General features: G+C 48.1%; 1 protein-coding gene across 2 annotated transcripts in view; it reads right to left on the bottom strand.

The window, feature by feature from the left end:
• Positions 1–14,361, bottom strand: part of LOC116853040 (epidermal growth factor receptor) — a 136,940-nt gene that overhangs the window by 17,974 nt on the left and 104,605 nt on the right. For both annotated transcript variants that reach the window (XM_032833897.1, XM_032833894.1), the window contains one exon: positions 5,675–6,015. In XM_032833897.1, coding sequence (XP_032689788.1) covers positions 5,675–5,807 — 133 coding nt within the window. In that variant the 5' untranslated portion in view covers positions 5,808–6,015. The remainder of the gene's footprint in view (positions 1–5,674; positions 6,016–14,361) is intronic.

The raw sequence follows: 14,361 nt of genomic DNA on the forward strand, positions 1-14,361 counted from the left end.
ACACAGGTCGCGGAAAGAAAATAAACGAGTTCCCGATCATCCGGCAATTCCCACGATGGAAATACGTCGACGGAAAATCCCGACTTCAACTGCAGAAATTTGCTGATCCACGATCGGTCAACATAGAGAAAAACATAGTTGCTTTCGGCATCAACTATATTCTTTTGTGATTTTAACCACAAAAATAGTTAGAAAAACCATTGTTTTAGTAAGTGTTATTAGAAAGATGATTCTTCTAATTATTTTCCTGGTTAAAATCACACCGAAAGCAACTATATTTTTCTCTCAGTGCACGATTGTCCAATGCACGCGCTTGAATTGTGTGTTTAAATCATATCGTGGACTATGGAATGCTCAGCGGTAGACTGAAGTGCAACGGAACGATCAAAGAGCAATTAAAGCCGCGACGCGCGAAGTCATCGTCAGAAGACAGGTCAAGTGGATAGAGAATGTTCCAATGAGAAATCCTACTTGGCAGATATCGGGTCGAATGTGGTTCTCGTTCAGTTGTTCAGTGCAATTTCTCTCGCAGATCCGCCGCCCGAGACATTAATTATTCCAAAACGCGCGAAAAATAGCCGCCCTCTTTGCGTTTGCACGTCGCAGCAGTCGGACACGCTGCCACGTGTCAGCTCCTCTCCGGCCTGTTTGTCCTCCGTGAGGCTCCGCTCGATGTGCGATTAATGAAAAAGCCACCCACACGTCTCTCACCCTCTCGTCGTCCACCCACATTTCCCTGCCAGACCTGCTGGTGCCTACGGCCGGCCCGATGCTTGCCATCGATCAAGCCAGTCGAGTCACGACCAATGAGCCGCGCGTCCGTCTCACTTTTCAAACGCGGCTTTCGTTTCGGCTGCTCGACGATGAAGTGGTAAAAGTTGTCGTCTTCGTTCACCAGTTGGTGCAATGTACAATGCGAGATATACTCGTTCTATGAATTTTTTCCACCAGTTTTATGACCTCGTTCAGAGGTATTCTTGATCTTAAGGAGATAGAAGCTTAAGCCTAGAAGACTGAAGTCTAAACTCCGTTTTAACAATGTGTTCGATGAGTTTGAACAGAGCTCAAATCTTTACCCTTAAGTTTAAACTGCTATTGTGGAATCGGCCCAAAGTGAGATACACAAGTGGCAGTGGCAATAAGAAATAAAAAGTGGACAAGAGAGAGAGAGAGAAAGAGGATATCGATTATCCGGGAGCACAAAATAGGCGCGTGTCATCTCACCCGCGCGTTCCATTTGAAATACGTTCAGGAAAAATGTGATACATCAACTACATCGTTATCTCATCGGCAATTCATCGATATTCCACTCTCATTTTAGATAATGACGCACGAAATTCGAGACAGTGCGTCTCATCAGCGCGCGTTTCCGCGCGTCATCGCGTCGATCGGCAAAGATTGCCACCTCGAATCGCTCCGGTATACGGTGTACAATGTGAGGCTTAAAAGGAAACGTCGACAGCTCCATTTGTGCGGCTCGTTCGGGATCGTGCCTTCGGTAATCCGACGACGCCCATTGTCGCCGCGCCCGCGTCATCGCGCGTCCCGAAGACCCTTGATTAACCTTCGACAGTTGCGCATTCATAACGCGAACGATGATGCGAATTCGGCCCGGTCACGTTGCGAAACGAATGGGACCGTTGCATCGGCGTGTACGCACCTGTGAGACCACCTGTTGCCCAGGCGATCTCACCTCAGGACTGTCCACGAGCCCGCGAAGCGCCCGCCAGGCAGATTGCGAGAGACGTCGGGCGAAAATGATTAATAAGAATCGGCTCATCTGTTATACCACGTGTGTGCACGCAATCTTTCTCTCTCTTTCTCCCCGTGTGGAATTTCGTTTCAATTGAAAAGTTGCACAATCTCCGCGCGCTCGTTCCTCACCTCGGCAATACAGCTTCCGCGAAAACGGAATTTCGCTTCGTATTCAAAATGAATATTCAGCGTAAGCGTGTGAAATCTCGTATGAGCGTTTTCAGCAAGGACATCGGTAGAAACGAGAAACGGAGAGGAAGAGAAAAAAAGGCGAACGCGAGAGAGAAGAAGGACGTCGTCCTGATCCTGGGAGCCGGAGCGACGCGATCTTCCAGTACATAAATAAATCCGCGCCGAGCATATTGAGCGGTCATATTTCATGGCGGGCAAAAAATGCGAACGTCCCTCGGAAATCCGATGTCTCAATCCGTCTCTGGGATCTCTCGTCGATACTCCGAGCGGTCAATTAAGGCATGCCTCCCAGATGTCCCCTGATATCTCTGGTCCTTATGCACACGCGCACGTCGACGCGAACGTCAATAAGTCGCACAAGCCCGGGAAACGGTATTACGCGCTGTGATATCTCGCGTATGCCTCGCACACCGATGCTCTCTTCTCTCGTGCTTACGCCCCGATAATCTCTCTTCCTGCTCCGCGCACGGCCCGTCTCGTTACTTACTGCTTATTTACCCGCTGGACACGCTGAGAGATACAATCTGCCGAAGGATCTGTCGGAGACGGTGAGAGCTGGGCGAAAGAAACAGCGGAGAAAGCGAGATGCCCCCTAGCCACCCAAGAAGAAACGTCGTAATAATTAATATCGACGATCCCGGGCGACGATACACTCGATGGCGGCCGGTATCGGGCCAGTCTGATCGGAGGGAGGACGAGAAATCCCCGAGATTCGAGGATTAGATCGGTACGCAGGTGTGAGCCAAGTAGGACGCTGGTACTTTTCTCGGCGCGGCCCCGCGGGCCATAATGAATAAAATCTCTCGCTGCACACGTCGATTATTCTCCAAGCTGGAGATATAAATGAAGGACTCTAGGCAACGGCGGGGCCAGCGAGGGCCACATGAGCGCGAGCCTCGTCACTCACTTCGTTTGCTCTTTTGTGAGGTTGATTATGAGGTGTCGATTGAAAATTCCTTTATTCTCCGCAGAAGTATCAAGCGCGATGACTCCGAGATGCGCGAAGAGTGATGATTATTCCTCTCGTTGTTTCTTTAATCCACTCACGATGCATAAGTAATGAGCGAAATCACTGTCTTCGACGTCACGAGCGTAAGTGCGCTCTCACGCACGATTACCTTCACCCTGTTTATCCCGTCCTACACACGCGGTAGGATCCTCTAACCTTTCAGATTAAGAAATATATCACGAGAAACGTCGAATGCGAGTTACGCGGAATAATTATCGAGGTCAGGCGGAGATCGATGAGCTTCGAATTAATGAACATCAGGTACGTCGACTTCGCGCGAACGTCGGTGCGATCAAAGCCGAAGTGTGTTCGGGAGAAGTGTTTCGAAATCGGACTGTGCTCCGAGGAGGCGCTCGATTTTTCATCGGATTTTGACTTTCTAACGGGACACGACGCGAGTGTGTCGTCCATCCTTTTTCTTTCGTCTGCGCAATATATCCTCGCGTTCTCACGCGGCGGATTATCGAGATTGCACTTGCCTCTTGATAGACGCTTTATCCCGAAACGCGATATACCTTAAAAGCTGAGGACGATAAAGAGACTCGATTAATTTACCGTGGCTCTTCACAATCCCTCCAAGGCAAATCCTCCTCTCTCTCATCGAATCTCCTCATCCCCCTCTCGCTTTCTCTCTCGGATTATTGTTCATGTCCCTTTCTCTCCGCCTGCCCGTCGTTCTTCTGCAACGTACAAAATAGAAACCGAAGAGCGCAACACGGCGAGCTTACTCCTGCCTAATGGATAGTAAGAAATCGGCCCGGAGCTTATCATTTTAATGGAAACCTTTATGGAGACCACTTTAGGTGCTATCTCGTCGTCACCGCGACGAATTCTGGGTGGCTGTTCACGCGCCGGGCAAGCTGCATAATGCGTAGCCTCCACGCTCCGGTTATTGCATTAATGAGAAGACATTCTGACAATTCTCCTCCTCCCTTCCCTCATTCGTACTTATCTAACGTGGGACGAATTGTTACTCAAACAGATCTTTAAAAAATCCAATCCTTTCCCGGCGGATTTATTAGAATTCTTATTCTATAATTATTATTCGCTTTAAAATCCATAAGGACCTCACTGAGGATAATATCATACGGAAAAAAATATGCATAAAAAATATACGCATAACCAGAAATATTTAATTGTGAGCAGCGTAGTTGCATCGCTCTAGTTATCTTTGTACGATGGTAACATGTATAGTCGATATGACTCAACTCATTGCTGAGTTATTTTGGCACATCAACTGCATGAATCTGCGCGTGATATGCTCGTGGAAACTAGAAATCGGTTGGAGTGACAATTACCATGGGTACACTCTGGTTTGGGGCAAGAAGACATCGTCATTGTAATTCAGCAATCGGCCTGTGATTGCAGCAATTACAATAATTAATTGTTTCGTATTGTACTATTGAATCTGGTTGGCACAACCAGATTTATGTGCCAGTCAATCATATATTGTTTTCCCTGCGCATGATCTCTCCTCGTTATCATATAATTCAATTCTACTTTCATTATTCATAACTGACATAGTCGATCATATAGATCGCGCCAAGGAGATTACCGAACCTTGCGGCTTTCGCAAAAGCGCATGTATGGTCACCATGTATGTGGCCACGTGACGTGATGGTCGTCGAACGCAATAATATCCGCGACGACGACTAGCTCTCGTAGCGGTCATCAACACCGACGTAAACACCACGTCTTATGTGGGTCAAGCTCGTCGCGGGCCACGCCAAGAGCGTGCTCTCGATCACGGGAGTACCACTCGTGAATGCACCTACACGGCGACGTCGCGACGTCAGAGACCCTACCGACTAGAGACGGAAGGTAAGAGGCGAGATTTTAAGCGGCGCGTGCTTCCTCTCCCTCTCACCCTCCTTCTCCTCCAGCACCTCATCCTCTTCCTTTCTCCTCTTCAGATAGGAGGTAGAACGGTACTTTCCAGATACGATTCGAGTAAAAGGGATTCCGACCGACCGAGCGACGCCCACGCCCGTGTGCCGGCACACCGCTTCGCTTTCTACTTTTCCAGACAGCACCGTCTGGATGATCTACGACCGAGGGTTCTCCGCTAGAAAGAGCGGACTACGTACCGTGCTCCGTTAAAAAAAGCTCACTCGCAGTACGCGCTCGTATGCGCCGATAAATTACGTTAGCCTGCCATCGCCACGTCGTCGTCGTCGTCGTCGTCGTCATCCACCGATGCTCGCGAGCTCCTCTTTTATTGCGGGACGCGTTCACGTACGGGCGAGGCTCTGTCGCTCCGAACGTGAACGCTCCGGATGTTACGAGCGAAGCAAACAGCGAGTATGGTTACTAAAATAATAATTGCCCACGCGTCATCATCGCCTTTACGTCAAACGTGGTAGTTATCTAATCGTGATTCTGATGTACACACAACACAGAGTCATTTAGCGACGGGATAACTGCGTGTGCGTTTTGTCAATATTTTTCAATGATAAGATCTCGACATTTACTATAAACTCGTTAAAAATTACATTAGCTTTATAGAAATGCGTGACTATTTTTCTCGTCGCGCTTTCGATAGTTACTGAATATCTGTTTCTCTCCGTTTCTCGTTAAGTGTATCGCGGTGCGTCGCGTCTGTGCGCCGACTTTGCCTTGCATGAGAACGAGGAATCACGATCGGACATTCGGTGTCGTAAGGCGATCATAACCTGTGCAAACGGCACTTCCAGGCGGAAGTGTCGCGGCAAGACTCACTTTTCCCTTTAACGAACTCGGAATTGAGATCCGCTGACACATCGTAGCTACCGGCGACGATCAGTAGGAGGAATGTCACGCCGAGGAGGTTGCAGGTCGACAGCGCTTGTAGCCCGCGTCGGTGGTTGAACATGATGAGCTTTCATGCCCTTCACGAACCCGTAGGCCTTGTCAAGGTGACCTGAGCGAGGAATCCCTCTTCTGCTTCGTGGGCCCGTCGACTGTCATGAACGAGGAGAGGACCGAAGGTGCTGCGCAGAACCGTTTCCGCCGCTGCCATAGCTTTCCCTTCTTCACCGTGCATGTCGCATGTCCGGTGAAGTTAAAGTTGTCACGACTGTCTGAAACGAGAAGAGTTTGCAATTAAAAGAAAAGCTACGCTGAGAGGATCGTTTAGCGGTAAACGCGGCTGTCGAAAACGCTCCGTCGACTCTGTGTTCTCGATTTTCCTTTATATCATCCAAATTTTTCCGGGATAGGAAATTGTACGCTTTGCAGGAAAATTGAGACTTCGAGAGCTTGAAGAAACGGAGACTTCAACAGTCACGCTCGGTGAAGATGCGATTGTGTTTTTCTCAAACGAAATAAGGCGCGAAGGGCAATCAGCGTAAATCATCATCCCCCACCGTTGAAATCGCCTTTATTTCCATTAGCACTCTCAGAGAATTATGTTTCGCGAGTTACGCGTGTAAATCAATAGCTATCAGCCACTACGATGAGTTACGCCGATTGGTATGCCTCCTGTACGAGCACGTGTTCCTAAACAACCCCAGTAACGATGTTCATTATACACGTCTGAATTATGTCACGCATGCATCCCCGATCGTATCACACACTGTATGCACTATGCGTTGTGTAGCTGTGTTCTAATGAATAGCACGACAGTATCGTAAATATGTCCATCCCGGACAACTGTTAATGTTTAGTCAATTTCCTTTAAGCGTGATTCGCGATGTGGTAAATTCAGCCGTCAGCTTCGTCTCCAGAAAATAAATTCGTTCATGATCCTATTACCCAAAGAAATAGAATCTTATCTTTAGCAGAATAGAATCTTATCTTTAGCAAAAATCCTCTTACATGACCTCAAGTGGATTATTCTATAATTAAAAGGAAAATGTAGTCTAAAGAGTATTCTAAGTAGAATACTCTTAAAGTTACAGGAATTTCGTCTTACATCCACGGTACACAAGTCTTGTTCTTAATAGGAATTTTTTCTAGTGAGAGATAATTCTGTTGCATATGGACATAGTTCTTTTAATTCAAGAGGAAAAAATTTAAAATAATATCTGATAAATTTTTTATTAATAACTCATTTCAAAAGAGGACTCGGTAAGAATTTCTTTTTAGAAAATTATTACAGGAAATAGCATCTTGGAACTTAGAATTCTTTTTTTGGGTGTTAGGATATGTTCCTTTTGGTTTTAGAAGAGAATCCTCTTGAGGCTATATAAGAGGATTTAACCTAAGAATAAGATTATTTAAGATTCTTCGATGATAAATTACTATTAGAAAAACTGTACTTTCGTAATTCATTTAAGGCACTTCGTGTGACTAACATGGGTTAAAGGAGCGCTCGTTGCGATGGCTAAACGCTTAATCTCGCGTTTTTATCGCGCGATCAGACTCCCTGATTTAATTTGTATCATCATCTACAGAAAAGGATCTCACATTCGGTCTCGGTCCCTTGATTCCTCCTGAAGAAAAAACGCGTAACCACGAAAAAAACATTCACCCGCCTTTCACAGGCCGGCAGTTGTTGTTGCGTCATCGCCTCGTTCAAGGGTTACCTTCGACTACGAGGCTCTGCGAGCTGCCTAAGAAAGAATAAGAAGAAACAAAGAGGAGGAAAACGAAGGGGTGAAGGCGGAGGAAGAAGGGGCGAAAATCGAAAAAGAGAGGAAGACAATGCAGCTAACAGCAGGTGTCTGCTTGCCTGTTCGTTCCTCATCCTCCTTCTCCTCCTCTCTTTCGCTCTTTCTCGTGTCCCTTCCTCCATCTCTATCCTCCTCCCCGTCGTCGATCTCATCCGGGGAGACCATCCCGACACTCACTCGACTCCCTCTTTGTTCTTTCGCACTCCCCGCGGAGCGGCGAACACGAGTTACCTTATTCGGGCGTGACAAGCGAGGATCAACTTAAACAAATGACATCGACCAAGTCGCGCGCGCGCGCGACTGCGGCGGTCTGATTGCAGGTATCTCGTTAAGGTTGTCCCTTCGGATCGTCCCTATTAATTACGATCAGTAGCCGGCGACGAGCCATCGGCGACGCGACACCCGATCGTGTGGCTCGTGATTGTCCCGCTGGCTCCCCCTCGCCCTTACCGACACGATTCTCCTTCGGTCGCCGCGGTACCACGCTGTCTGCTGACGAGAAAGACGTGGGAGAAATGTCCCGAGGGGGAGACCTCAGGGTGCAGCCTCGGGTAACGGCCGATCGTAACGCATCGCGTGTACAAGGCCGCGCATTTCCGCAAAACCGAGCTAAGTTCGCACGACGCGCGGGAGTCCGGTTGTTTTGTAAGCGAGTCATTGATTTCCGCAGGGGGCAGGTTCATCTTAGCGCCGTGGACACACAGGTGCACGAAATGCGCACGAAACGTTGCGATAATCGACCTTCCTTTTATGCGACAGCTGACATGGCGAAATCAACATTTCGGCCTTTCCTGAGAAACTCTCGATCTTTTATCAATTTCCAGACGCAAAATGTCATTTCGTGTGCGTTCATCTGATTGATATGCTAAGTAGCCGATGATACCAGAGTTGAAAAGTTTAAGCATAGAAATTGTATTGAAATAAACGTCGGGTTAATATATTGATACGTTGTAACAGTAACTCTTGCGATTAATCGCGATTAAGAATCTGCTGATACGGCATTTAGCGGGCTTTAAGTAGTTAATGGATTCCCCGCTTTTTCAAGAACGTCTCTCTTGAGTTTTGTATAGGATAACGAGCGTGTTCCTGATAGGTTACATCTGCAAATCGCCGATAAGCATTTGCATAGCGCTGGCGACTTCGTCAGAAATGCGAAGACACGGCACGAATTACGAGCCTGCGAACCGGTTTCGCAGGCATACCGTTCGAATGGCGGAATTAACCCAAACTCAAAAGACCGAGGCGCCGTCGACGCTGCGCTTAATTGCACAGACGGATGGATGGATAGCCGGGGCTCGTGCGAATTTTTATCGTCCACGGGTCTTTAATCCTCTCTTTATAGCTATCTATCTAATTGCGCGACCATGATGCAAAAAACACAGCAGCCGCGCTATAAATATAGTTTGAGCTTAATCCTGTTGTTCGCGGCGGTCCCAGGACGACCCGTACGAAACCGTGCGAGAGGATTAACGCTCTCCTGTGACAAAATAAAATTACATCTTTACGACACGACATAATAAGAAGCAACTTACACGTTGCTGCGCGGGTGAAAAGACGCGCGATATCTATTTTGATTCTCTTGCGCTCGCGCCTCGACGTTTCGGCGTTGGGACATCATTGCAATTAAGCGAGCCTCGAAATCTAATAACTCACGCTCGCGATAAGAAACAAAGTGGCATCAGCTCCGGTTACAGGTGACCGTATGCGGTTGTAACGTCATAAACAATATCCGCGCGGGTCTCCGTCAACGCGAGCCAAGTATGTCAGACTCCGAACATGGACCTGGTGCGTTTCTATTTATAGGAGCGCGCTGTCTTCGATTGAACGAAAGGTACTGCTTGTCCAAGGTCATTTTAACCTCAGAGTAACGTGTCACGCGATGTCATAGATTCAAGATTACCGCACAAATGTGTCATGAGATGTATTTAGACGTGACACAAATGACAACAGACAGATAACGATAATAGCCAGATATAAAGTTGAGAGACAAAATAGTTTCTGTCCATGTTTTGACGCGCGGAACTCCCAGAAGGAGAAGCCGAATTGAGCAACGCGTTCAAGGGTCGAGCCCGAAGGATCTCTTTCTACTTTGCACCTCACGAGCGAAGTGCATTTGTCAATGTTGCGCCAAACAGATCAGTACGTGCCCCTCGATACTTCCCGCGGTGACTAATCGCCGATCGTTCGAGGCGTACCCGTTCTTCGGACCTCGTTAACTTCTCGCAACTTGTACCTGCGTGTAATCTACCCCTCTCATGTGCCCGATCCGATAAGCAATAAACGTCGAAGGCACCCTGCGAATCCGACATCAGCCTCGAAGCTCTCAAGGTTTGTTATTCGCAAACTGACGTATATGCCGATCGTACCAATTTTTTATCAACATCCACAAGGGGAGATTAAGAGGCGTGGTACTTGGTGTGGCGTGTAAAAGTCGCTCTTACTGAGAGAGAGAGAGAGAGAGAGAGAGAGAGAGGAGCGAGCACAAGAAGAAAATCTTTCCGCGTTAAGTCTAAACCGAGTCATCGACTGGAATTTCTTGCTCTCTTGTCGATATTTGCTACGTTGACGACAAACGTGTAACATACACGATAACGGTGACACGATATCGTCAAAAGAAGAGAAATATAACATAAAACAAAACACAATGACCAAAGAGAAAATCCGAGACGAAGGTATTATTTGTTACGTTTAACGGTACAAAACGTGATTAATTTCACTGACAAGTGTCGGTTCGGAGAGCGGAGCAGGCGATCCTGGTTCAGATCTCTCTTGGCACACAAGAAGCCTGGAATTTCCTCTCGTGGAGCCGGCGAGAATCCTCGGAGGACGAGCGACGAAATGCCGAATGCAGAGCGTCGTGGACGTCGAGGAGTGTCCAGGAGACAATAAAACGAGGAGGAACTCTCACCACCGCCATGCGGCGACGTCGATGTCGTATATATCGTCTCGCCGAGGACCTACGTTCCTTCGTCCTTCGTCTTCCCGCCCTCTCTCGGGCCCCCGCCGACCCCTCGCCCGGCCGGAACCGGGCACAAAAGCGGCGTCCTTTGAGGGAGGGTCCGAAACCAAAAAAAGAAGAGTCGGCGAACACGGCGTGCAACCGTGTTAACTGCGCTCCTTATGCATTCATATCCTTGTTTCGCGACAACCTGCTGATTGTTTCCACAAAACGCGACAACCCCCTTGTAGGCTGTGTGTAGCCCGGGCCGGTTTTTCGGCGGTCGCGCGAGGGAGACTTTTAGCCGCAAGGCGGTGCGGACGCGAGGCAAAAAGGATCAATTTGTATGCGGGTGAAAGCTCCCCGCCCGTTTCTGTCGCCCGTTCTTAACAGCGCCGGCCGTGTAACGTCTCCGCCACGACAATGGCGACGGCGAGATATAAGGGCGCGCGAGAAGTGCGTATGTGCGCCGGAAGACAAGCAATTGAAGAGCCTGGGGCAACAATGTGTGCCCGTGAACACGAAAGAGAGGTGCCGCGCGCGACGTACGCGCGAGGTTACATTTGTTCGCGGGTTCCGCCGCTGTGACGGTTTTATTCAAGAGCGCTCTCTCGTGCACTTTTAGCGGTGAAGGGTCAGGTGAACGCGAAAACGAAGGTCCGGAAATTATTATTACAAGAGTATGCTCTTTACGAGAGCTGCTCCGACGTGAAAGTTCACTCCGAGCGGTATGGTCTGCCGTCTCTACAGGGTGTCTGACAATTATTGACACACCCGTTGTGTTCACCAATCTTCTTTAATTAACAACTCAAAATTTTTGCCTAGTTATTGGCGAAATGGTAGATGAATTTTATGCTGTGAGTTTGATGTTTTCTATCTGCATACAACGGGTGTGCCAATAATTGTCAGACACACTCCCTTGTGTAATATCCATTAATATTTTGATTACGATACATGGGTACGCACGTCGTGGAGTCTGGACGTCTCGATGCTAACGAGGCCGAGTTGACGCGCGACGTAAGAGAGCCCGGGAGAAATCTAATAAACTGTTCGTTAGACTAATATCGCCGTCGAGGAAGTGCGGACAGAGCGACATGATTTACTGCTGTTTATCCGTACGCGATACTCCCGCCAGTATCGTATGGCCATTTTATCATCGTCAATAATCTGAGCAAAAGTGAAACTCGCTCCGAGTCTCAAGCGGCAGGGAAGGCGAGTCGCATGAAACTCCGAAATGAAATACGCTATCTCGCGTGACACGCCAGTTCCACGAGCGTATGCGCGACCCTTCCTGCATTGATCTTTCCTCACACCTCGAGAGGCCGGTGTTTCCTCAAGGTGTGCACACGTCGCGACGCGACGCGTTATCGGAGGTATGTACAAACGTCCGATTAAGAGGCGCGATAACGTGAGCCGAGAGTAACCGTTTTTTTCTTTTGGAAGGTGCAAAGGGTTGGCGAAGGACGTGTCAGTTGTCTGAATCTCGTTACGCGATGCTTCTCTCGAGGAGAACGTTCATCTCCTCCCGGCAGAGAGTGCAACTCTTTTCTCCCACTCTTCGCGCGCGATTCTCTCTCGTCGAGCGCGCATTGCCTTTTACATCCGCCACGAGAGACAGAGATTTGACTTAGAAGTCCGCACAATCGCCGCGGTTCGCCGACTGACAAAAACAGTCTCTATTTAACCAGCTAAACGAACCGCCCGGATCCTAACGTCGGCTCACTTTCCCACTGGGCCGTATAAGGCTCAGCATTTGATCTCATGCAGTCCTTGCAGCAACGGGTTGCATGATCGCACGCTATAAAGCCGGCGTTGTTACTCGCGGACGTGAACACCGATTATTCGGGCACGAAATTGCTGTGCCATTTGAGAAATGTCGAGAGCTCCGACGAGAGAAAGGGAATCCGCGATATAGCCGATTCCAAGCTAATGGTACATCCGAGTCAAATTCGCGCGTCTAATCGCATCCTCCCGCGACTGACGAGAGCGCGAGGGCGAAGGAGAGACGAGCAATAACGCGGAAGGCGAGCGACTTAGGGCCGGTTTTTCAATAGCAGTTTAAACTTTGATTCAAGTTTAAACTTTATTCTAACAATGCGTTTGTTTTGTTTAAACAGAGTTTAAGTTGAAATCTAAGTTTAAACTACCATTGAAAAACCGGCCTTTAGAAAAACATGGTGTTAGAAAAGAGGCACGAGTGCAAAGGGGAGAAATGGTAGCAGCTCGTTAGACATCTATTCGGCTTCCTAGCGATAGCCGAATCACGTCTGCGGCTCGCTTTAATAACGTTCGTGACTTCGTGATGGGCTTCCACGGGCTCGACGAGAAGATATCGCGGCCACAACACGAGCGAGACCGACATGAGCCCGGGAACGCGCCACGAAATCGCCGAGATCGCCGCTCACGATCGTTCCTCGCTCTCGTGAGGATTCCACGCCGGGTTTTCTGAGAGCCATGGAGAACTTCTGCCGGCTCGACCTCCGCGCGTTTCGTGCGGTTCCGCATCGTGACTCCCCGAGCAAAGTTCGAGCTCGTGAAGAGTCGCTTCCTCGGACGCACGTATCTGTGCACGAGGAGGTAGCCGGGAATTCTGCTTGGGGAAAGAGAAAGAAAGAATCGATTGCCTCTACCTCTGCAGGTAAGATTACACCGTGGGGCTAATCAATGCTTCCTCCAGCAGTCGGGTGCGTTTCGCCGATTCTCGGCGGATCGCAAATTGACGGTTCCGTCGGGGAATCGAGCGAGGAAGCGGCGGAGGAGACCGTCGCGAAGAAGGCGAATGGTAGTCGAAGATAAACCGTCGAAGCGGCGCGCAAAAGGAGATCGCGAAGATAAACGTGTCCGCCGTGGCATTGTGCCGTTCCGAGGGCCGCGTGTTAAAGTCGCGCCGGATTCTTATCCCTGGGATCTATCCTCGACGTATGCGCGTCGCTGCTTTGAGAAGCGGCAAATCGGTGTCATTTTTTGATAGCGGAGGCGTCGATAATGGGCTCGTAGAAATGTGTCTCGCATCGCGAATTTCGAACTTGCAAACGCGCGCGCGCGCAAATTTGGCGATTCTTATTATTATCATTGCTATCGTTGTCAAGGCGTTTCTTCAGCGCTCAGAGGTCCCGTTGAGCGCGAAGCCACTTGTATGAATCGATAGCAACGACTGTGAAAGTAATGCTACAATTCTAAGCAAATATACGAATAAATCGTAAAGTCATTAAATCGTAGCTTAAAAAAAATAATCGTAGATATTTACAAGTTATCATATGACATACGGTCCGCATAGAATTGCAGATCTACTCATAAGTTCTTAAAAGTCTTACGAAAACATGTTACGAGTTTTTACGTTTTTTTCTAGAATTGCAATATAGACTGAATAAAACTGAATAAGACTGAATAAGACTGAATAAAATGCAAATGTGACCAGTAATCTGTAATGTACGAATTGAAGTATCAGGTTTGTTCGCGTTGCTTTTGACACCTTTGCGCCTAATGCCCGTTGCATACCAGACACGATGAGCGAAATCCGATGAAAATTCTTCTTTCTAAAAAGAGGCCAGTGTGCAATAAGTATAACAGTCAAGAGTGCAAGCAACGCGGAGTGTATGAAGTTGGCACCCCACTTTTTGAAATTTATAATTTTGAAAGTTGTTCCAGAAGATTGTTCTGACTTTTTACCATATTGTTCCAAAGTGATATTGCTTCATTCGAAACGGTTTTCGAATAAAACAAAAAAAATGATTTTTTGAGCTGGCACCCCACTTTTCGAAAATCGAACATTCTGATACCGCAATAGATTGTTCTAATTGTTCCAAACATTGTTCCAAAAGGACAAATCCGTAAGTTGAATTATAAGTCCAAAAAATGAAAAAAATGTTTTTGAC

This window comes from Odontomachus brunneus, unplaced genomic scaffold, assembly GCF_010583005.1.
Source record: "Odontomachus brunneus isolate Ranch 3 - 2012 unplaced genomic scaffold, Obru_v1 Obru_scaffold_006, whole genome shotgun sequence".
NCBI lineage: Eukaryota > Metazoa > Arthropoda > Insecta > Hymenoptera > Formicidae > Odontomachus > Odontomachus brunneus.